General features: G+C 46.9%; 1 protein-coding gene across 1 annotated transcript in view; it reads left to right on the top strand.

Annotated features, from left to right (window-relative positions):
• Positions 1 to 1,285: 1,285 nt before the first annotated feature.
• Positions 1,286 to 21,746, top strand: part of UBAP2L (ubiquitin associated protein 2-like) — a 27,266-nt gene continuing 6,805 nt past the window's right edge. The window contains exons 1-18 of the mRNA XM_010288602.1: positions 1,286 to 1,418; positions 2,001 to 2,078; positions 2,474 to 2,584; positions 6,247 to 6,415; positions 6,734 to 6,829; positions 7,566 to 7,611; positions 7,890 to 8,002; positions 9,642 to 9,701; positions 13,317 to 13,369; positions 14,842 to 14,927; positions 15,397 to 15,568; positions 16,431 to 16,632; positions 17,861 to 18,138; positions 18,419 to 18,591; positions 19,309 to 19,498; positions 20,113 to 20,167; positions 20,629 to 20,803; positions 21,006 to 21,078. Coding sequence (XP_010286904.1) covers positions 1,329 to 1,418; positions 2,001 to 2,078; positions 2,474 to 2,584; positions 6,247 to 6,415; positions 6,734 to 6,829; positions 7,566 to 7,611; positions 7,890 to 8,002; positions 9,642 to 9,701; positions 13,317 to 13,369; positions 14,842 to 14,927; positions 15,397 to 15,568; positions 16,431 to 16,632; positions 17,861 to 18,138; positions 18,419 to 18,591; positions 19,309 to 19,498; positions 20,113 to 20,167; positions 20,629 to 20,803; positions 21,006 to 21,078 — 2,220 coding nt within the window. The 5' untranslated portion in view covers positions 1,286 to 1,328. The remainder of the gene's footprint in view (positions 1,419 to 2,000; positions 2,079 to 2,473; positions 2,585 to 6,246; positions 6,416 to 6,733; positions 6,830 to 7,565; positions 7,612 to 7,889; positions 8,003 to 9,641; positions 9,702 to 13,316; positions 13,370 to 14,841; positions 14,928 to 15,396; positions 15,569 to 16,430; positions 16,633 to 17,860; positions 18,139 to 18,418; positions 18,592 to 19,308; positions 19,499 to 20,112; positions 20,168 to 20,628; positions 20,804 to 21,005; positions 21,079 to 21,746) is intronic.

Consider the following 21,746-nt stretch of genomic DNA (forward strand, 5'->3'; position numbering starts at 1 on the left):
CTCAGCCTGGTCGAGCACTCCATTCGCAGACTTTGACAAGAGACTCCCCAGTACTTACAGGGCTGTTTGCTAATGCTGCTTCTGAGCTTTACCCGCTTTGCACACCGGGTCTTGCTCTGAGCTGCCATGTTGATGATCACAAGCAATGTTTCAGATCGTATCCTGCAGGTCAGATTTTCTCGCTCGGGTTTCATCCCCGCTCTTGCACTCCCTGTGGCTCCTTTCCCTGTCCCAAACGCCTGCCTGCCGCACCAGGAGCAGACCCTGTTGCTTTGGAGGAAGGTGTCACAGTCTTGTTAACAAAATCTGAAAATGTGAAGTTTGCAATTATTGAGGTTTCGGGGGCTCAGAAGTAGTAAGTGCTGCCAAGTGCTGTGGGATGTGCCTGGCATCCCTTGTGCCTGGGAGATGATAGGCAGGGTAAAACTCAGTGCTGCTCCTGTTCTAACCATCCGGGTTGGGCTCTTACCCTGAAGTCCAGTGTGAGGTTATAAAACTCCACTTGCTTTGGACGCTCCATGGCCTGAACTCTTACTGGGATTTTTTGCCTCAAGCAATTACCAAACAACATTACTGGCTGTTATTCCATGTTGACATCTAGTTCACTTTTTTGGTAGTTAATCTAGAATACTCAGTAGAAAAAAACTTTGTATTTCTAGTTCTGGGGAATAACTGAAGCAAGAAAAAATAGGCAGTTCTACAAGGGCAGTATTTTTTAAAAACAATATCTCACAAACCTGTAGCACCACTTACTACTGGAGAGTTTTTGCTTCCCCTGCTCTGCTTTGAAGGCAGGCAAGGAGAAGGGGAAGTAGTTGATGTGTCTGAAGCTCTGAGATGTTCTGCTCTCAAAGTGAAGTTTCTTTAGAGCTTTTTTCCAAATGTTCCTTGCTGTAGTTGATCACTGTAGCCTCTTACAGCCGCACTCATGGCAAATCTGTGCCTGCTTACACACTTGCATTTTAGCAGTGAGTCGTTAAACTCTACCTCAAGTACTGCTGCTCCTGGGTCCCGATTGCTCCCACCTGTGTGCAGGTGATGTTTCACTTGGAGTGTTCCACCATGGTGTAGTGGTGGAGAAACCTTGAGAAGTACAGGTGCCCTTTTTGTCTTGGGGGCATGTGGAAATGGTAGGCAGGCTCACCGTGGCTTTTGGGGAAGCAGTGGGGAGGGTGGGGGCCTGTGACGGCTTTGCTGGCTGCCTCACTCATGCTATCATTCAGTCTTGGTCTGTCTTTTGTTTTCAGTTTCTAACAGTCTGTTCTCTCTTCTCCCCGACCCACCACAGAGTTCTACCTTGTAAATACTGTTATTTGTATATACTGTAAATGATGACATCGGTGGGCACTAACCGAGCCCGGGGGAACTGGGAGCAGACACAGACACAGAGCCAGACACAGCACAAGCAACGGCCGCAGGTAAGGGCAGCGTCCATGGAAACCAGTTAGCTTGGAGGTGGAGACCTGGCGCTCCTGCCTGGCCCAGCGCTAACGGCTGGGCTTGGCCGAACGAACTTCCCGCATGCTGCAGGGTACTGCTCGCAGAGCCAGATTAATTGGGCGGCCGCTGACAGTGGGGTTTCTGCATCAGTGTCTTTGAGCGGGAGCTGGGGCTGAGATTTGGGGTTACTTCCATTTGACCGTTCCCTGTTGACTTTAATGAACACAAGTGCTGAGAATACACCTGCAGTGGGTCTTGCTGTTCTGGTGGTGGTAAGGTCTGCCTCAAAATTGACATAGTTTAGGTGATTATTGCTCACCCGGTGCCACAAGGCCATCCAGCCGTACATCCCTTTCTTTCCAGACTCCTCTCACTCGGTCCTCTTCCATCTGACTTTCACTCTGAAGCTTTCATCTTTCTGACCCTTGTTTGCACATATCAAACATATCATCATATTGATTCCTTTCCAGAGATCTTAGGGAAGTGGTATGGCCTTTGGAGGAAGGTTTGTTGGAAGTGCGCTGCTCTAACCGTGCACGCTGTCTCTCCAATTTCTTTAGGCCACTGCGGAACAGATTCGACTTGCACAGATGATTTCGGACCACAATGATGCTGACTTTGAGGAGAAGGTGAAACAAGTGAGTGTGGAAAGTGAGGGTCAACCCTGACGGGAAGGAAGATTGATGTTGAGAGTACCATGAATGCTTGGGGGGAGGGATTTAGCTGGCTGCTCCCTGAATGTCATTGGACTGGCTTGTTGCCCAGAATGCAGGGAATGGTGTTATCGTAAGAAAAGGAGGTTGTAGGTTGCGTTGTGGTGAAACAACAGTAACTCACAAATTCCCACCTTCGGTTACTTCCTGTTGAGGGGGCATAATTAAGCTGAGGAGGCTGGGGAGACTCCCAAACCCTGACATTTCTTTGTAGGATTTCTCATTTGGGATTCAACTTGCATGCCTCCTAAGAGATCCATAGAGGTTTTGATGGCTTCTTGGTTTGGAACGTGCTGACTGTGGTGTTGTCTTATCTACAGCTGATTGACATCACAGGCAAGAACCAGGATGAGTGTGTGATTGCTCTGCATGACTGCAACGGAGATGTTAACAGAGCCATCAACGTGCTGCTGGAGGGCAATCCGGACACGGTAGGATTGGGTCCTGTAAATCTGGTGAGGCCTAGTTCAGTGTAACTGCATATTTGGAGACAAGACATACAGTAATGTCTAGAGAATGAGAGCCAAAATGACTGACTAGTTCCACAAGTAGCATGTAACCTGTGATTTTTGTCCTGGCTTCTTAATGCTGCTCTCTGTAGGCTTGCACAGAATACGAGCATGGCCAGCAGGCCCAAAGGAATAGAGAGGAAAATACAATAAATCATTTTCTTCCTATTCCTTTTGAATCCAAGCACTTTGACATCAGTACAGTGGCATCTGTATAAGCTTTCATGCTGTTGTGAATGTGAAGTAACTTACCTTTTCCCGGGAGGGCTGTGTGACCTGTGTTAAAGGGCAAGTATGTGTTAGCTGTGGTTCCTTTCTGTTAGACTAGTACGGTTTTGTGTCTTTGTCCCTAAACGTTAGCTTCTCAGCAATGTGCCGCCTGGCTTGTGTTCTGCTGCCTATGCCATGTTTTTGAGGGTCTTTGTTGTTTGTTTTCTGTGGAGTTAGGCTCAACTGCTGTCACTCACAAAGGTGCCTGTCTCAGGCAAGCCAAAGTCAGCTTGGAGAACAAGTGAGTACTTGCTTAGGAGGAGCCTTCCGCCTGGTGTGCAGGATGTCATTCATTTTGTGACAAAGACAACAGAGACACAAATTCTGTTGCAGCCCAGTAGAAAGCCTACAAATATCAGATCCTTCCAAACTGCTGCTGATCAAGTGTATCCTCCAAGCACCATGGTTTGGCTGAAGCTGACTCAACTCTTTGTAGAGTTGAGGCTCTAAATATCCCTTCAGAATGTTATGCATTAGCTCATTTTTTTTCTCATTATTAGCCCTGAGCATAGATGGATGAGCTGGACAGCTCAGACTATGTTCTATGTAACATAGCTGCTCCCCAATGTCAGGTGCTTTGCTTGCTTTGGCACCGGCCAAGTTCAATACAACGCACATGTGTTTTTCCTTGCTGTTAGAGAGCCCTTTCCATTGACAACTGAAAAAAATACTGTTGGAAAATCCTTTTAGAAAGGGGGATGAGATGAATGTGCGTTGCTGAGGTAAACCTCTGCTGTGACTGTATTTTTCTCCACATCCCTTGTACCTGGCGGCTTCTAGTTAAATGACAAACTCCTGCTATCACAGCAATTGCATTTCCTAGATAAACACATTGCTTATGAAAATAGCATCCAGGATAGCGTGCAGCAAACCACATTCTGTAGCAGTACATCCTTTATTCAAGCAGCTGAAATGCCCAGCAGTGTAAGATGCAGGGCAAGGCACGGCTACTGCGGAGGATTCGTAGAGGCAGAAACAGAGTTGGCAAAGCAAAGCCCTTGAGCGCCTGCCACTTCTCCAGGCTGCAGTGCCATGGGGGAGCCTGTGGGCTGGTACCTGCAGCACTGAGCGCCGGCAGCGTCTGCACTGTAATTGGTCAAAGGTCTTGGAGCTGCTTCTGGCCTGGATTCAGCTTGTGCAGCAATCCCGTAAAGGGGATTTTCTGATAAGAAACAGACTTGCTAATTGCTCAGATATTCACATGCTGATGAAGACAGCTCACCTGCTGAGCTAGTTACTCATAATGTACCTTATTCAAACAGTAAAGAAGCTGGCATGATCTTGGCATTGAGTTAGATTTGGCTTAAAATTACAGTATTCAAAGTAAATATTTTCCTAAATTTCCTTCTGAGCCAGATACCTATGAAGAGAGACTTCAGAAGCCTTGGGTTTGAAGGCAGTTTGTGCTTCTATGTGTTTTTTTGTCACTGTCCCTGCATGTTGCCATCCAAAACCAGCTGTTTACTTGTCTGCCAGTTATGTTTTCAGGTGTTTGTCAGTGACTTGTGACTATTTTTAATTGTTCTAACAGTGTGCAGCATCGGTTTAAGAATATGAAACCACTGCAGACTGTCATAAAGTAAACCAATGGGGGCCCACGGCAGTAAGCTGGAGGCGTGCTTAACTTCTTACAGTTCAACTTGGGATGACTTGACCTTGCCTGTTGGATAAATTCTGTGATACTCCTCTCCCTGTGAGCTGCTGTTTAGAGGAGGGGTTTTGTTGAATCACTGTGCATCTGAGAGAACAACTTACCCAGAAATGTTGACTGCAGAGCACTTTGGAACATTTGTCTGGGTTATTCTAAGAGCTCCCCAAAACAGTGACCTATATGAAATAGCAGGGGTTTTCTTCCCCTAAACAGGGTAAATTTATCCACACCTCGAACTTGACTAAGTATTATGATCACTCTATTTAAGAGGTTTAGTAGATCTTTGCAGAAATAGAATAACTCATCTCCTGTTTACCTCAAACTGCATGCAGCTGTAAAAAAGCTTTCCTTGAAGGAAGAGGCTGTACTGTGTGTAGGCTGAGAGACTTCTTGGGGCGGGCGGAAAATTGGACTAGAAACCATTTTTCTGGAGACCCTCATTATATAGATTCATTTAGGTTGGAAAAGACCTTTAAGATCATCAGATCCAACTATTAACCCAGCCAAGTCCACCACTGAACCATGTCCCTAAGCACTATGTCTACATGTCTGTTAAATATCTCCAGGGATGGTGACTCCACCACTTTCCTGGGCGCCCTGTTCCAATGCTTCCCATTTGGTGAAGAAATTTTTCCTAATATCCAATTTAAACCTTCCCTAGTGCAACTTGAGGCCATTTCCTCTTGTCTGTATCGCTTGCTATTTGGGAAAAGAGACTGACACCCACCTGCTACAACCTCCTTTCAGGTAGTTGTAGAGAGCAATAAGGTCTCCCCTCAGCATCTTTTTCTCCAGACTAAACAACCCCAGTTCGTCAGTCACTCCTCATCAGACTTGTGCTCTAGACCATTCACCAGCTTCGTTGCCCTTCTCTGGACACGCTGAAGCACCTCAACATCCTTCTTGTAGTGAGGGGCCCAAAACTGAACGCAGTATTTGAGGTGTGGCCTCACTTCCCTAGTCCTGCTGGCCACGCTATTTCTGATACAGGCCAGGATGCTGTTGGCTGTCGTGGCCACCTGGGCACACAGGTGGCTTGTATTCAGTTGGCTGTTGACCAACACCCCCCAGGTCCTTTTCTGCCAGGCAGCTCTCCAGCCACTCCTCCCCAAGCCTGTAGCGTTGCATGGGGTTGTTGTGACCCAAGTGCAGGATCTGGCACTTGGCCTTGTGGAACCTCGTACAGTTGACCTTGGCCCATCAATCCAGCCTGTCCAGATCCCTCTGCAGAGCTCTCCTGCCCTCCAGCAGATCAACACTCCTGCCCAACTTGGTGTCACCTGCAAACTGACTGAGGGAGCACTCGATCCCCTTGTCCAGATCATCGATAAAGATATTAAACAAAACTGGCCCCAATATTGAGCCCTGGGGAACACCACTTGTAACCAGCTGCCAACTGGATTTAACTCCATTCACTGCAACTCTCTGGGCACAGCCATCCATCCAGTTTTTTACCCAGCAAGGAGTACACCTGCCCAAGCCATGTGTAGCCAGTTTCTCCAGCAGAATGCTGTGGGAAACAGTGTCAAAGGCTTTGCTGAGTCTAGGTAGGCAGCATCCACAGCCTCTCCCTCATTTGCTGTAACATGTTTAAATATGTGTGTATTTGCATCTTGCATCAATCAAACTATGATTAACTTCTTTCCCCTTTGCTAACCTTCAGCATTCCTGGGAAATGGTCGGGAAGAAGAAGGGTGTCTCGGGACAGAAGGAGAGTGGACAGACAGAACCCAGTGAAGAAAGCAAAGAAAACCGGGAGAGGGATCGGGATTTCAGCAGACGACGTGGCGGGCCACCGAGGCGGGGGCGAGGTGCCAGCCGTGGAAGAGAGTGTATGGACCTGCCCTTTAATAACACCCATAACTGTCACAGTGCTGCGTAAAAGCTGTCAGTAAAGCTTCTTGGACAGATGCGTCTTTGAGAAAAACCATCCTTGTGTCCGTAGCGATCTGTTTGATGCTCCCCTGTCTGAGATGATTCCTTGGGTGATACCCTCAATATCATCAGCTTTAAATAAAAGAAGTCATGGGAGCGTTTGGCAGCGTGGTCTTCCGCACAGCCACCATGCTTCAGTGTTTGAGGCCTGATCTTGTATCCTCCCTAAAGCAGGATGAATCTTGAAATTGTTTTTGCATTGTTCTGTCTTTCAGTTCGGGGCCAGGAGAACGGACTAGATGGTGGTAAGAGTGGAGGATCTTCTGGAAGAGGCACAGAAAGAGGGAGACGGGGACGTGGCCGAGGCCGAGGTACACATGGGGTTCGAGGTCAGAGGGAGTGGGAGGAAAATAATGCCAACGTGTCTATCTCTGTGAGGTTTGAAAACCTCTTTTATGGGAGGAATTGCTAAACTGAAAATAAGCACTTGATTTTTCTGTTCTTATGCTTACACCTAGTGCCTACATGTTGCTTCCTCATCTTAAGCATGCTGGAAACAATATCTAGTTCTTAGATCCCATCTGTGGAGTTGAAAAAAAAAAATAGCGCTTTGTTGTATAGAGGTAGGAAGTTAAAAAAACTAAGGTGACTCTTTGGCAGGTAGGCCAGTTGGTTGTTAGCAATAGAGTCTGTATCCTCCTCATTCTTGCATGTGTGTCTCTGAGCACCATTGCTGTGCAGACTCTTGGCTTGGTTTTTAAATACTCAGTGGCAGAAATTAATTTTTCCACAAAATCCGTGCTGCTCAGGAATTGTTGTTGAGGACGCACACTGCAGAAATCGGAACCTAGGGTCTGGTATTTATGGTTTGTGCCAGCTGGAAACATCATCTGAGCCTGGAATCATGCATCACTAATTATACTGCCAGCCAGCTGAGGTCATTCCCATACATATAAAGGCACTGTTGGAAATCCCATCAACTCAGGAAGATCCTCATCACTTTCATATTCTGGGCATCAGAAATCCATATGTTGTTCAAATGTTTCTTTCCCCAGTGATGCAAAGCCAACAGAGATGCTAAGCAGTGCATGTGTCTGTATTTTACAGGTGGCTCTGGAAGACGAGGGGGAAGATTTTCTGCCCAAGGCATGGGGTAAGTTTCACTGGTACAAACCACAGCAAAAATAAAAGTCTTTGTGCATGAAGAGTACTGTTTGTGTTAGTCATTTGTGTTCTCATTTTCCTTTTTTGTTAATAAAGCCAAAATTGCGTCTTGCTAACTTAAATTTGGAATGGCTGGTGTAGCTGAAGCATCCCTCTACTGAGAGAACGGTCTTTTGAGACTCTTTGAGATGTGTCATAGTCTGAATAAAACCAGTTGCTTTTAAAATGCTTAGGGAGTTAAAATTTCCATCCTCGTATTTCTTACAGAACTTTCAACCCGGCTGACTATGCCGAGCCAGCCGGCACGGATGAGAACTACGGGAATAGCAACAACAACACATGGAACAACACTGGCAGCTTTGAGCCAGATGATGGCACAAGTAAGTGGTCTTAAAGCACGTTTGCTGTTTTGTATTTGAGAGTAAATGGATGTTGTATCCACCCAGTTGCACTGAGGAGGTTCTGGGTAGGTCTTTGGCTCAGGGATGGATTTCAGTGACCCTATTTCTTTGCACCTGGAGGTGCCTTTGCGTCTGTTAGGGTGACCAGGTTGGAAATTGGGAGCTGGATGATCGTTCCACTGTGAGATTGGTTTCTTTGCACCTGGAGGTGCCTTTGCATCTGTTAGGGTGACCAGGTTGGAAATGGGGAGCTGGATGATCGTTCCACTGTGAGATTGTGCGTGCTGTTGCCCAACAGAGGCGCAGGAGCACTTGCTTCTGTTTTCCAGCAGAAACCATGCTGCGTCCTTGGAAAAGTCTTTTTTTTTATAAACTGTAGTGTGCTAAACACATGCAAGTCCTCCTGGTATTTGGTGCATCCTCCATAGAATATTACTTGGAGCTCAGATGTCTTGGTCTTGATTTCAATATGGGCAACATTCTCTCTTTCATGGTCATCCTGCTCAAATTGCTGTAGATGAGACCTTGTTACAGAAAGCCAGCTGAAAAGACATCTTCATTGCTTCCCTGTCTGAAGCAAATGTTTCTTCATTGGGCATTTCGTGAACAGCAGTCTGCCCTTGCACATTCTCTTGCGTAGGAAAAATGGTACTTTTTTTTTTGTTTCAAGTGTGCACGCTATTGTAAGACCTAAGTGAACTCACATTTTGCAGTGTGATAACTGGACAGAGTTAAGGGACAGCCCTTAAGAAACCCACACAGGCTTATGATTAAGAGTGGTTGTTTTTTTATGGAGCAATCTTGCACCACTGTGAAGTCCAACTATTGTTCCATGATTTTTGAGCATTCAAGTAAATACCACATCTTGGTTGTAAGAAGCATTCACAACCATACTAATGTTGCTTTAGGCCACCTCCATATTTCTTGTATTTGCTGAAAAACTGATAGCTTTGGAAAGAGAGAAATGAAGTACTGTAAACAGCGATACCTTTTACTACACATTGTTAGTGTAGAGTTTTTTGGTTGGTTTGTGTTTTGGTGATTTTTGTTTTCAGAAAACAGCTGTTTTGAAAAGGGGGGAAAAAAACAAGCATGTTTTTTTAAAATGCCAGCAGATTGAGTGATCATTTTCTTGCCAACTGAGAAATGGAGTTCTAAATACCGGAGGGAGTAGTGTAGGCATGTGTTAAGGGCAATGGGTACACTTGTCTCTGGAGGAAAAAGGGATGGGAGTGGATGAATTCTACATGCTGGAATTTTAACTGTCTAGTCTGAACAAGGCGTCTGTGTAGGGTTTTTTCTGTGTTGGTGTTTTATGGAATTGTGGAACAAAGTGGGTTAGAGCATGATTGAGGGGAATTGAGGATTTTTCTGATGGAACAACTCGAATTTGCTCTAGTGCTACAACGCAGCTGTAAAGTTTATCATGCAACTACACTTCACCTGTGTCGTGTGTGGTCGTTTTGTTTCCATTTTAGTAACTGCAGGCATCTCCTTAAATTAACAATATCCACAGGTACAATGTGACTGGTGTATATGGGGGCAATGAAACTCGCCTTCATTTCTTTAAGTCAAAATTTCACTGGTTGTCTGTCTTTTCTTTTTTTTTTTGTTTCAGGACTTGATTTCATTGGGGGTGAGGGGTCAAATTATCCCCGAAAATTTGACACTGCTCCTGGTACGATACATCCAGGTGCACTAACTGCCCCGGATACCTTTACTTTTATAGCTTTTATAAAAAACCTGAAATATCTGTGGATATGTCATTCTTCTCTCTCTTAATTTGTTCATTTTAATGAATTTTTGACTTCTTTTTCTGACTGTGCTTTTACTAATGCTGACACCTTGAATGTAAATTGGGAGAGGTTAACACAAATTCCTGTGGATTATGTAAATTTTAACTTCAGCCACTGCTTCTTAGTACCCGGAGCAGCTCTGTGTCCACAGCATTGATGACAGAGTATCCCACCTGAGGGGAGGAAGTGTGAGGCAGCTTAGTCGTATTCTGCTTGTCTCACACGCAGAAAGCTGTGACTTGCTGTTGTCCCCGTGCCGTTTCCTCAGCATGGCAGTTCTGTTCTGCAGCAATCACTTTGCTAGCCTCCCCACTATGTTTCTGCTTAGGGTCAAAACACTGTGGCAAAGGGAATTAGTCTGGCTAAACTATTTCAGCGCTTTGCCTCTGCTTACGGCTACCACTGGGTGAGCCATGCACTCGATGGCTGCTTTGGCATGCTCTTGCGGCCCGGCTGCTCTTCTTCACTTGAGCAGACCTGCCCTGCAGTTGAAGATGACAGTGGATTTTGAGATGAACAGGATGCTTGATGGCAAAGCTGCTCAGTGCCTGGCCACTTTATTTCCTGCTCTTATACCTTTATGCTTTATGAAGCCAAGAGACACCCGTGAGATGATCCAGTTTGCCTTATACCTACCGAATCCCATCGGTGTCTATAACAAGGCCAAAATCATGTTTGACTAATGTCTCCTCCATCTAACCGGAGATCTGGAAGTCAAGGCTAAGAGCCCTTCTGGACTACGTTGCCACTTTGCTCTTGAAGGTCAGGACAGGAGGAGGAGCGTTGAGGCTGTAGAGTCTCTTTTGCAGGGCCCCAGAGGCAGACGTACTTGGAGTGCTTCTGTTGCTTCAGAGCGTCTCGTGGTTCTCACCTCTGGGTTAATCTTTAACTCTGCAGGCAGCACGAGGCCATCTGCTCCAGTGTTGCCATTATATTTTTGCCACACTTTGGCTTTGTTTGGATTTACATTCCTTTGAGGTGCAGAGTGGGGGTTTTTGTGTCTGTCACCCTTCCAGGCTGGGGCATTGAGCACGTATCCAGTCACAGAGACAGCAGCAGACCACCCGATGAGCAAGCTAGTTGCTCATCTCCCAGTTCAAAAAGAAGAGATAATGTATTTGGCAGGAACGAGGTGGGGAGGGGGTGAAATTTTGAAGACATGATGGGGTTTTTTTTCTTCAGCACATTCATATTTGCAAATGCTTATTGACTTTTAATTTTATTTTTCCCCTTTTCCTGGTTTGAGGAGCTTAAAGGCCAGCAGCTCTTTGAAGGGTTTCCTTAAACCAGGGAGGAGGGGTTGCTGTTCAGAAGCCAACACTTCTGAAATGGTGTTAGAAGTGTCAGGGCCTTGCTTGCATTGCAGCTCTCCCCTTCAGAAGACCTTGATCGAGAGTGATACACTCAGTTTCTTTAAAAAAAAAAAAAAAGGTAAATACCCTGTGCTGGTTAGGAAGCTTACTGGAGCATTTCTGGCGAATGCCCGGTTGTACATTGCAGGTCTTCAGTTTTCCATCTGTCTCTTCGTGTGCAAGGAGCACAAGCCGTGTTGAATAGGTGTCCGGTACTGGAGAATTAGACTTGCCAGAAAAGCCCCATCAATGGCTACTCTTCATCTGCAGGATTTCCCTCTGCTTTTTGTGCTGCTTTGCTTTTCTTCTCATTTCCCCCAAGCGAGCAAGACTGAGAGAGCCCTGTGCCGTGTTCCTACATGCACAAACTCTTCTTGGGGCAACTCTCCTGGCTTCCTGCTCTCCCCTGCCAACTGCAGCTGACCCAGGTACCTCCAGCTCCCACTTCACCTCTTGGGTAAGGGTTGAGCTGGTAGGATCTTTCTGATCCATGAAAATCTGGAAAGGAGCCTTCCCGCTACTGCCGTGAGGGCACAAAAAAAGAAGAAAGAAAAAAAAATCTAAGGAACAGTGTAATCTGGGTTTTTAAACCACAGATGTGTTTTTCATTGAATGTGTTGAACTCCTCCTGATGCTTCTGTCTGGGGAGGAAGGGGTAGAGTAGTGTGCTTTGAGACTCTTGGCACTCAAGAAAGTTGTGCTGTCTTAATATCTGTATTTCTTAACCGAATATTTAAAAAAAAAAAAACACACAAAAAAACAAACAAACAAAAAAAAACCCAAAACAAAACCAAACCAAAAAAAAAAATTAAAACCAAAACCAAAAAACAGGAAGGCTTCTTGAATTGGCTCAACTTGTCAGGCAAAACAAAACAGCAATAAAAAGAATAGTTCATTGATAATATACTTGTTTCATGCACTAAATGACCCACTTCAAGACAAGCAGTAGTTTGGGTGTTTTGGCCTCATAATTAAAGTGTATATGGGAAGATCTGCTGTGTTTTTTTCCCCCAAAAGTCTTGGCGAGCCTGATTGTGTCCTGCAGAAGAATCTGCAATGTTCTCATTCCCCACATGCTATGTTTTTATGCTGTAAAAGGCTTTCAGCTTATAAAAGGGCTGATGCCAACTTGTTCCGTCCTTGTAAAAGTCTCCAGGATTAACCTTGCTGGCTGTGTCAGGTTTTGTTGATGTGGTTTGCATGGGCTGTGCAAAATGGGGCTGTTTTTATGCTCAGAGTTTTTTGGGATGTAAAACACTCCTGCTCTCCTCCCACACCAAATTTTAAGTTGTATGATGGATTCAGAAGTTGCCACGTAAAATTCAAAGTGCTGAGGTTAAACTGTGGTGGAAGTGAGGGACGGAACAAGTTGAAGATACGGCCAGGCAAAACTTTTTTTTCGTGGTAAATTTTGCTCCCTTACAAATTGCGCTGTGCTGGATTGCAGCTGAAATCTCATGCTTTTCTCCCTGGTATTTTAAGCTACTGACTTTGAGCATATTTCTGAAATTGGTCACAGAAAATGCGTGGATTGCTTTGTCCCTTAAATTTTCCTTTCTGATTCCCATTTGCCTGTGCACAGGAGTCCCTGGTGCAGTGAGGTTTCCACATTTGGGGGGGTAGTGGGGGGGAACATACCATGCGAATGCTTCAGTTGTCCCTGGGTTTTGTAGAAGCTTAAGGTTTAACTGGGTGCTGAGGTCCTGCACAAGAGCTGGCAGGAAGCCCCTGAAGGAGGTGCTCTGTCTGAGCTGCTGGGGTAACACTGATTGCTTGTGGATGCAGAAACTTGCAGCTGCTGCAATATGAGGGGAAATCAGGAAAATGGCACAAGGAGGCTGAGGACGATGCCAGGGCTTCCTTGCCAAGCTCAGCTTCCCTGTCCAGTGTCGGGGTGTGTGCATTGCCCTAGCTGCCAGCCCGGTGGTCCCTCTTGTTTCAGCCTGGCCTGCCTGAGCAAGGCTGAGGCGATCCCACTGTGGTACCTTGCCCATGAATTGTGGGTTGGGGTCGACTGCTTTAACTTGTCTGGTTGGCAAATAGAAATTCTCTCAGCTGCTTGCAAAGCTCCCCCGTGCTTCCCTGGCTCTTGGAGGTAAAGCGTTGATGCACACGTAACTTTTCTACCTGTTGTTATCCTTGTAGGTGCGTGGAGGGCGGCAACGGAAGAATGGGGCACGGAGGACTGGAATGAAGATGTAGGTACTCTCTGAACCCCTCTCCTCCATGCATCTGCTGGCAGGCTGCTGTCCTGTTTGTACACGCCCAGCTATGAGAGGAGCGCAAGGCCCATCCTTCCCAAACTGTGGGCATAGCCCAAGCCAGGCTCCCAATTCCAGGAACTATGATGAATAAGTAAACATCGCTGCTTCTGAGTTACACGTGAGGTAGAGGTTGTCATAGGAGCCCAAGACAGGAAGGGATCTCCCAGGGCATTGAGTCTGGTCCTCTCATTTCCTGCAACTGCATGATTGAATTCTTCCATAAACTGACTCCACACAAGATTCTTGCTCCGCTTCTCCGGTGGAGTGGCAGTTTGGGAACATTTGCCTTTGATCCGCACCACGTGCCGTGGAGGAGGCAACAGCAGTTTCATGTGTGTGTGTCACGTGCTTCTCCTGTTCCTTGTGATTTGGGTTGAACGGAAGCTCCTGGCTTTATCTTCTGACTTGCTCTTTGCTGTGTCCCTCTGCCTTTTGTGCTCTACCTGTCATCTCCTTCAGGGGAGAATGGACACCGTTATCGTTATCACCTGCTTTTAATGCCTCTGTATCAGTTTCTTCTGAAATGGGCTTCAGTCCCTCTCTGAATCAAGGGAGAACTTCTGTTCTTGCAGATGAGAGCAGGCTTGGCCTTTTTTAGTAATTATTATTAGTTTCGCATGCTCATTTTTGCTAAGCCTACAGAACGGGCATGAAGGGAAAGCTTTTGCTTTCCAGGCACTATCTGAAGGAAGCACTCCTGCTGTGTTTGGAGACACAAGCAGCTTCTCTGTTCAGTCAATTCTCTGCTTGAAGAGAACCTTTGATAGCCCTTCTTGCCTTCAGGGTGTGTTATACGCTCCCAGGGGTTCTTGATTTTTGCTTTTAAACTCCTGCAGTTTAGTTGCTGGCAGCTCCTCAGTCTGGAATAAAAGCTGTTCATGTTCAGATATGTTCTGGGCTAAATCACAGGTGGTCACTAAACCTCCCCTTAATTCATTTTTGACCAATGTTATTTTCCCTTCCATAGTTGAAGCAGGTCTGTTGGTCTTTGGTCAGATCATCCGGGCGAGGCCAGGATCATTGGAACCTTAACTATGGGTCTGAAACTTTTTTTCTTTGACTTCTCTAGCAGTGCTTACACCTACCTGTGCAGTGGGTTTTGCAGATCAGTGCTGCATACCATGAATTCAGCACCTGTCTAAGACCCCAGCAGCCCTAGTGGATTTGTAGACTATGGGAAATTTGTGGAAGTATTTGTTTAGGTTATTTTTTTTTTCCACTGGCAGGTGATTTGTGCACTTGCCTGAGAAGAAATAAAGAAAATAGAAGCCAAATGTTAGAGAAGTTTAAGTCTAAACACTTGAATTTCTCGAATCTTTCTGTGGCTGTTTGTCTCAAACATTTGTGTGCTTTACTTGGAGTCCTGAGATGCTGTTCTCACTTTTGGATTCTTTTTTACCTTTCAGCTGTCCGAGACGAAGATCTTCACCGCCTCCAACGTGTCTTCAGTACCTCTGCCTGCCGAGAATGTGACAATCACAGCTGGACAGAGGTGATAGCCCATGGCAATGCTGTTTACGTGGGAAAAGTGGCACGCAAGTCCCAGACCAATTTGCCATCTCAGACTAAACCTTGCCAGCTAGCTAAAATGCAGCAGCTCTGAATAAGATGAGATTGATTTAAATTGAAAAGTTGAGTTAGGAGTTTCTGGGTCCTAATCCTGAATTAGAGTTTTCCTAGGCTCTGCTGCTGGTTCTTCAGATTTGGGGGCATTTTGCTGTGTTAAATTAATGGAAGATGCCCTTTAAAATAGAAGGCCATGCAGGATCTTGCTTGGTCTCTGTTCTTTTGAGGTTGCTACTGGCAGTTGTGAGTTAATGTTTGCAGATTCATTCAATTTGTAAAGTAAAAGCTGTAAATTGTGAAGCTGGAGGTAGAATACTGCTGTAATGGAAGTGAGAGGCATGACAGAGCTCGTGTTAACCTCAGTGGGCTATCTTCTTTCTTCTTTCTTTATGCAGAATCGATCTTGCAGTCCTGCTAGGAAAGACTCCCTCTTCTATGGAGAATGAGTCAACAAACCTGGAGTCATCCCAGGCTCCTTCCCTGGCCCAGCCACTGGTGTTCAGCAATTCCAAGCAGAGTGCTATATCCCAGCCTGCCTCTGGTAACTCCTTCTCTCACCACAGCATGGTAAGGAAATACTGGTCTCTGCCAGTGTGTGGGTTTTGGCAGGTGCTGGTTTCCCCGACGTTCTCTGTCTGCATTTGGGCAGTATGGGAAATACACCTGCTCGCTTCTTGCAGCTGACAGAGTCCTCTGCTTGGGTCATTTGCCAGTCTGCTGTAAATACAGAGGCACCAAGTCCATTGCTTATTTAGAAATAATTGGGATAATTCCTCCCCATTGCCTTTGCCAACTTGCAACACATGGTGCTTTCCTGCTCAGAGGAAAGGAAAAGCTCTTGCAGTCCAAGGCTTGCAAGTTCTACAGTTTGAGAAGTGGGACTGGTTGGGAGTTTGGTGTGGGATGAAATGCTGGCATCTACTGACGGGTGAAGGAAGGAGGTATTGAATCTGAACCAGGGATGTGCACAGGCGTAGACAGATGCTTCTTTGTGTAACTTCAGCAAAAGAAATTTTTGCACTTAATGGTGAGGTGGTTCAGGAAGGATTTTCAAAACCACTTTGACTGTAAAGCCAAGTTCTCCTGGTAGTTGTCTTTTTTAGTGCAACATGTGAATAACTTAGTACATTTTTAAACACCTTATCTGTTAACTTTCTTTGTAAGCCTCCGTGACACTAAAATGCTATGGGTTGGGCAACAGGTAAGTGTACCTGCGCTCACATGCGATACAGGCTGTGAGAGAAGTATGAGCTCTCCTTGCCAGCTGTGTCTGTGCATCTGGAGCTCAAGAGTGTTCAGCTGAGGCATCCAGTGAGAAGCAGCAGGGTACAGCGCATTGAGGCTTATCTTAAGAGATGTATCTGTTCTCTGAGCCAAGTTCCAAGCCAAGGGAGATGTTGACTTTGTTATTTCATTGCTGAAATTGCAGGTGAGCATGCTGGGGAAAGGGTTTGGAGATGTTGGAGAGGCCAAAGGCAGCAGTACCACAGGTTCTCAGTTCCTGGAGCAGTTCAAGACAGCCCAGGCCCTGGCTCAGCTGGCTGCTCAGCACACCCAGCCTGGTGGGAGCACCACTGCTTCTTCTTGGGACATGGGATCCACTACGCAGACCTCGTCTCTCGTGCAGTATGGTAAGGAAATGCAGTGTGGCTCCCCAAAGGGAAGCTTGTTCTCCCAGAACTGCAGAAACACGCTGTGAGGGATTCCATGGAGGGCCAGATCCCAAGTTCACAACCACGCCAACTGCTGGAGAAATTAAAAGAACCATGGGTGCAAGTTTGTGAGAGTTAAATGTACTAGTGCATGTGAGTGTTCTTTTTATACTTGGAGCAATTGAATTTGCTTCTTGGTCATTCCAACCAGCTTCAGGGACAGGGATCTGGCGTTCCTGAGACCCTGACAGTGTGCAGAACTACTTCCTGGTGTAAAGCTGTGTAACAGAGAAGGGGTCTGAAAGTGAGCACCTCTGGAGAATACTTCCTGAATACCAACACTTGTCAGTCTCATCTAACTACTGACTTGATGTTGTCTTTTAAAGGAATTAAATTCTGGTGACTGTTAAATGCCTAGAAGTAACTCTGGGCTGGCGTGAGGGAATAAACAGTGATAAAGAGAGGCTTCTGCTTTTCAGAGGATATGCAGAGCCCTGCTGTGCTCGAGTACTAGTGCCATTTCTTTCAGCCTGTGCATTTTATTTCTTGCTATAGGGAAATGGCTCTGGCTTAAATAATCTAAGCTGAAGAAAAGTCGAGCCCTGTCCTAGTAGCAGTCAATGTTGGCAGCTTCTGATCTTTTCAGACAAGGAGCCACAGAGGAGAGTCAGGGAGAATAGGAGTTGTTTTTTTAATAAGCTGCGGTAAAGCTTAGGCAAAGGAGGAGGGTGGTGCAGTTTTGCAGAGACCTGAGGATGTGCAGCCCCGAGCAGTGATGTTGCTTGGAGGATGCCCAGTACTTACGGGGAAAAGAGCAGGCAATGAAACACAGCAATGTTGGCAGAGAGGGGGAAGGAAGCCGTGTCGGGCCCATGCAGGACTTTGACATGCAGTGCTTCCACACAGCGGACTCTGAAGTCCAGCTTTCCTTGGAGGCTGGAGGACTTCTGCTGCGCAAGCTCGCTTTGTCCTGTAGAGATGGTGGAAGGAGCTGAGGGGAGAAAGGCTTAAAAGGTTCAGCATTGATGGTGGTGAGAGCTCAAGGCTGGGAGTGGAGATGCTGGGACTCTCTGCTGTGTGATTTTAACAGGCTCCAGGAGGAGTCATAGTGTGAAATGATTTTCTTTTTCTTGATGCTGAGAAGTGTCAGAACTTGATTTAATTTTAAGGAAACAAATCCTGCTAACTCAACTCTGTGTCCCTCTAGATCTCAAGAACCCAACGGACTCTTCTGTGCATAGTCCCTTCACCAAGCGTCAGGCCTTCACGTCAACTTCAGCCATGATAGAAGTGTTCATGCAGGAGAAACAGCCTGTGGTGACTGCCTCCACAACTGTGCCGGCACCCCCTTCCTCGCCACTGCCCAGCAAAACCAACCCTGTTCCCCAGATGTCCCCAGGGTCCTCTGACAACCAGTCCTCCAGTCCCCAGCCAGCACAACAGAAGCTGAAGCAGCAAAAGAAGAAAGCATCATTAACATCAAAGGTGCAGATCAATACTGGGGAAGGAGGCGTTGTATTGTCTTAGAGCTGCAGAAAAATCCGTTTGGGCTGGTGAGGAAAGGGCTGGGCTTGGCCTTCCTGCTGTTAGCATTGGATGTTTGTGGGGATGCCAGAAAAAAGCTTGCCTGCCTGGGTTGAACAGCGTAATTCAGAGGATGCAAGCCTGTAACTAGCGTCATGTGCTGGGAAATGTGGATATTGAAGTCACTTTCTGTGCTGACCCCAGGGAGTGATTGATCCTTTCTGTTGTTCCTTCCTTGCAGATTCCTGCACTTGCGGTGGAAATGCCTGGCTCAGCAGATATCTCAGGGTTAAACCTGCAGTTTGGGGCGTTACAGTTTGGTTCGGAGCCTGTTCTTGCGGAGTACGAATCGACGCCCACAACAAGTGCCGCCGTTAGCCAATCTCAAAGCAGCCTGTACACCAGCACGGCTAGGTGAGGACCAGGCGTGAAGGGAACGATAATTCGAGCAAGTAGCTTTGGAAGGTAGCTGGTGCCGTGGGGTTTAGTTATGCTGCATACTAGTAGACCCTTTCTGACTGTGCTGTCGTCACAAAGGGGGGACAACGTATGCAACAGCAAAGGACAAGTTGCCAGCAGACTCATTCAGGCAGCTCTGTGACTGATTGGCCTGTGGTACTTATACAAAAAGCAGATGTTTCCTGCTGTTAAACTGGGTTGCTGGAAACACAGGAGGAGAATCCCGAGTGCAACTGCCCCTTGTCCCTGGTGGCCAGATTCTGTGTATTTTGTCCTGCTTTTTGCCTGGCAAACCAGGATGCAGTGGAGTAGGAGTATATACAGCGATGATGCCTTGCCGAAGCAAAGCGTTCCTGTCGTCTTTTGGTCTTAATATCTGGCCTGTCCCTTGAGCGCTGGGACCTGAGTGGTGGCAGCTCATGAAATGTCACCTATAGAGCACAGCAGTGTATGAGGCAAGGCTGCAGCTAGGTGCCAGCAGCCTCCTGTGGTCGGGTTAGCCCTTGTCTGGGTATGTTTCTCTTCTTGGTTTGCTTGGCTGCTTTGTGTGGTGCCTTTATGCTGATGCTTTATTTTGAAGATGTGAAATGAAAAGCCTACAGTCTGGGTCAGCAGCTTACAGCAGGGCTGTTTTGGAGGAAAACGTAAACTTTTTTTTCCCCCCTTTTGTAGTGAATCTTCATCCACAATTTCGTCCAATCAAAGCCAGGAGTCTGGGTACCAGAGCGGCACAATACAGACAGCAACATTTACCTCCCAGAACAGCGCTCAGGGACCACTGTATGAACAGAGATCCACCCAGACGAGGCGATACCCAAACTCAATCTCCTCCTCGCCCCAGAAAGATCTGACCCCAGCCAAGGTAGGAAAATAAAATAGCTTTGCTCACTCTCTGTGCTGAGTAAGCATAGCATGCGAAGCACTATCCTGGGGGAAGCTAAGTGGTTTATCAAGTGTTTCTGTGATCCTCCAGCCTCACCACAGGGCTTGTGGACTCTCCTGCGAGCTTTCTTCTCGCTGCTACCAGAGCCCTTAGTTATGTTACTTACCTGGGGCTGGGCCAGTGGGGTTAACAGCGGCTAAGTTCATTGCATCCATGTGTCGTGTCACGCATAACTACCCTGCTGCAGAGTGGAATTCAGGCTAAGGATTTAGTTTTGTCTGAAGAATTCAATTCTTGCATGCTGCACACAAGTTCAGTAACATGAATTTTGGCTAACGAGCTTGGGTTGAGGATGCTGAGCCAGTCTAACTAGCAGGAGCAGAGAAATGTCTTGCACTGCTTTCTTAAATATGCACTTGGGGGTCATGCTGGCACTGGGCTAGTTGAGCTAGTGTAGTCTGGTGATGTGGCATTGGTAGCCCACCTTTTTCACAACTGAGGAGGGAGTGTGGGAGGGGGCTGACACTAGACCTGCCTCTGGAAACAAGCAGCTGCAATACCCAGTACTCTTTTTTTTTTTTTCTCCTCCGCAGAATGGTTTCAGTTCTGTACAACCCACGCCATTACAAACCACACAGGCCGTTGAAGGTAAGAGTCTGTCAGTGCAGTGGGTGTCCAGAGCCTCTTGTACTGCTTGTATTTTTGCTCTGGATGAAAAGCTTTATCTGTGCTAATAGCAAGTCCTTTCCCTGGTAGATTAATTGCTGCCACTCAGATTATTTGCTTGCCTTTAAATGTTCAGCTTTCTGCTGATGGATCCATGAGATCCTTGATGAGTCACTCCCTGATGGCAATAATTTACACTGATTTGTTTGTGAAAGGCACTTCATCTGTAGGTCTTGAAGCTCTTTGCAGAGCCAATGGTGGTGCTGGGGTAAAGTGAGATATAGAACACAATCACGCTGTCACAAGTGTGTAACTGGTTGGCAGCAGTGGGGGAAGCCCCAGATTTCCCTGCTTCTCTAGCTGAGCCTTTGCTGATCCTCACCACTGAATTGCCCTCCAGGAGCCACCAGTAGCTGCCCCTTACACAAAGCTTTTGTTTGCAGGTGCTGCAGGCCCCGCAGTGAAATCCGATTCCCCTTCTGCTCCCAGTATCACACCTCTCAACGATGGGGTATCTGCATCATCCTTGCTGACAACAGCCAGCCAACACTCGACAGCTCTGAGCAGCCTGAGCCACAGTGAGGAACTCCCCAGTACAACCACCGCCCAACTCAGCAGGTGAGCAAGCGTGGTGGATGGGTTTCTAGAGAAGCAGAACTGGAAGCAGGGATCTATAGTAGACATCAAAGTCTGTCTCATGCAGTGGGGAAGACTGAGTGACTCGTCCCATCTGCGTAGATGGGGAATGGGATCTAGCATGGTGCTACCAGTGGTGACTCTCGCACCTTGGCTTGACAACCTTTTATTCCTCCTTCCGCAGTACGTTACCCACGCAGCAGAACAGTCTGTCCTCATCCACATCGTCTGGGCGAACGTCAACTTCAACTCTTCTGGTGAGTCTAGGTGTGCTCTAGTGCTGTGCACCCCCATTCATGCTGGAGTGTCCAGCCTTGGGTGTGCGGCCAGCGGAGTCTGCAGTTGTGACAGGAACTGCCAGGCTGGCTGTCCTGCTGCAGTTCGGATGATGTGTGTGGAGAGAGGACAGAGGGTTATGTCAGAATACTGTCTGTGCACCTCTGGCTCAAGGCTTTTGACACCCTGCCTGTCTCAGACATAACAGTGGCTTCTTTTGAGCCTGTAGCAGCTCTTGATAAGTGCTGCAGAGTTGCAACCAGATGTCAGAGCAAACTGGTAGCTGATGGAGTGTCACTGTTCAAACGTGCATACTGCTCCTGCAGTACAGAATCCCTGAGTATTGGCATCTGCAGCAGAATAAATCTCCTTGCTGCAAATGCGGTGTTCAGCCCTGCTTGTGCCAGCAGACAAGACATGTTGGGACATGGCTGCACAAGAGGCTTGGAAGAATTAGGGGTTGGCTGCTATCAGGACTTTGGACTTGAGCCAGATGCAAAGCAGGTTTCTGTGTAGCCTGCAGCAGCTGAGTTCCTTGCAGGCTCTCAGGAACATCTGGGTGCAGACAGAGCCGCACAATATTTTTGCATAGACAGCATCCTGCAATATTTCTGCAGTCTGTTACATCTGCCTGCTCCCCTAACGCTCT

The sequence above is a fragment of the Phaethon lepturus genome, unplaced genomic scaffold (assembly GCF_000687285.1).
Source record: "Phaethon lepturus isolate BGI_N335 unplaced genomic scaffold, ASM68728v1 scaffold13496, whole genome shotgun sequence".
Classification (NCBI taxonomy): domain Eukaryota; kingdom Metazoa; phylum Chordata; class Aves; order Phaethontiformes; family Phaethontidae; genus Phaethon; species Phaethon lepturus.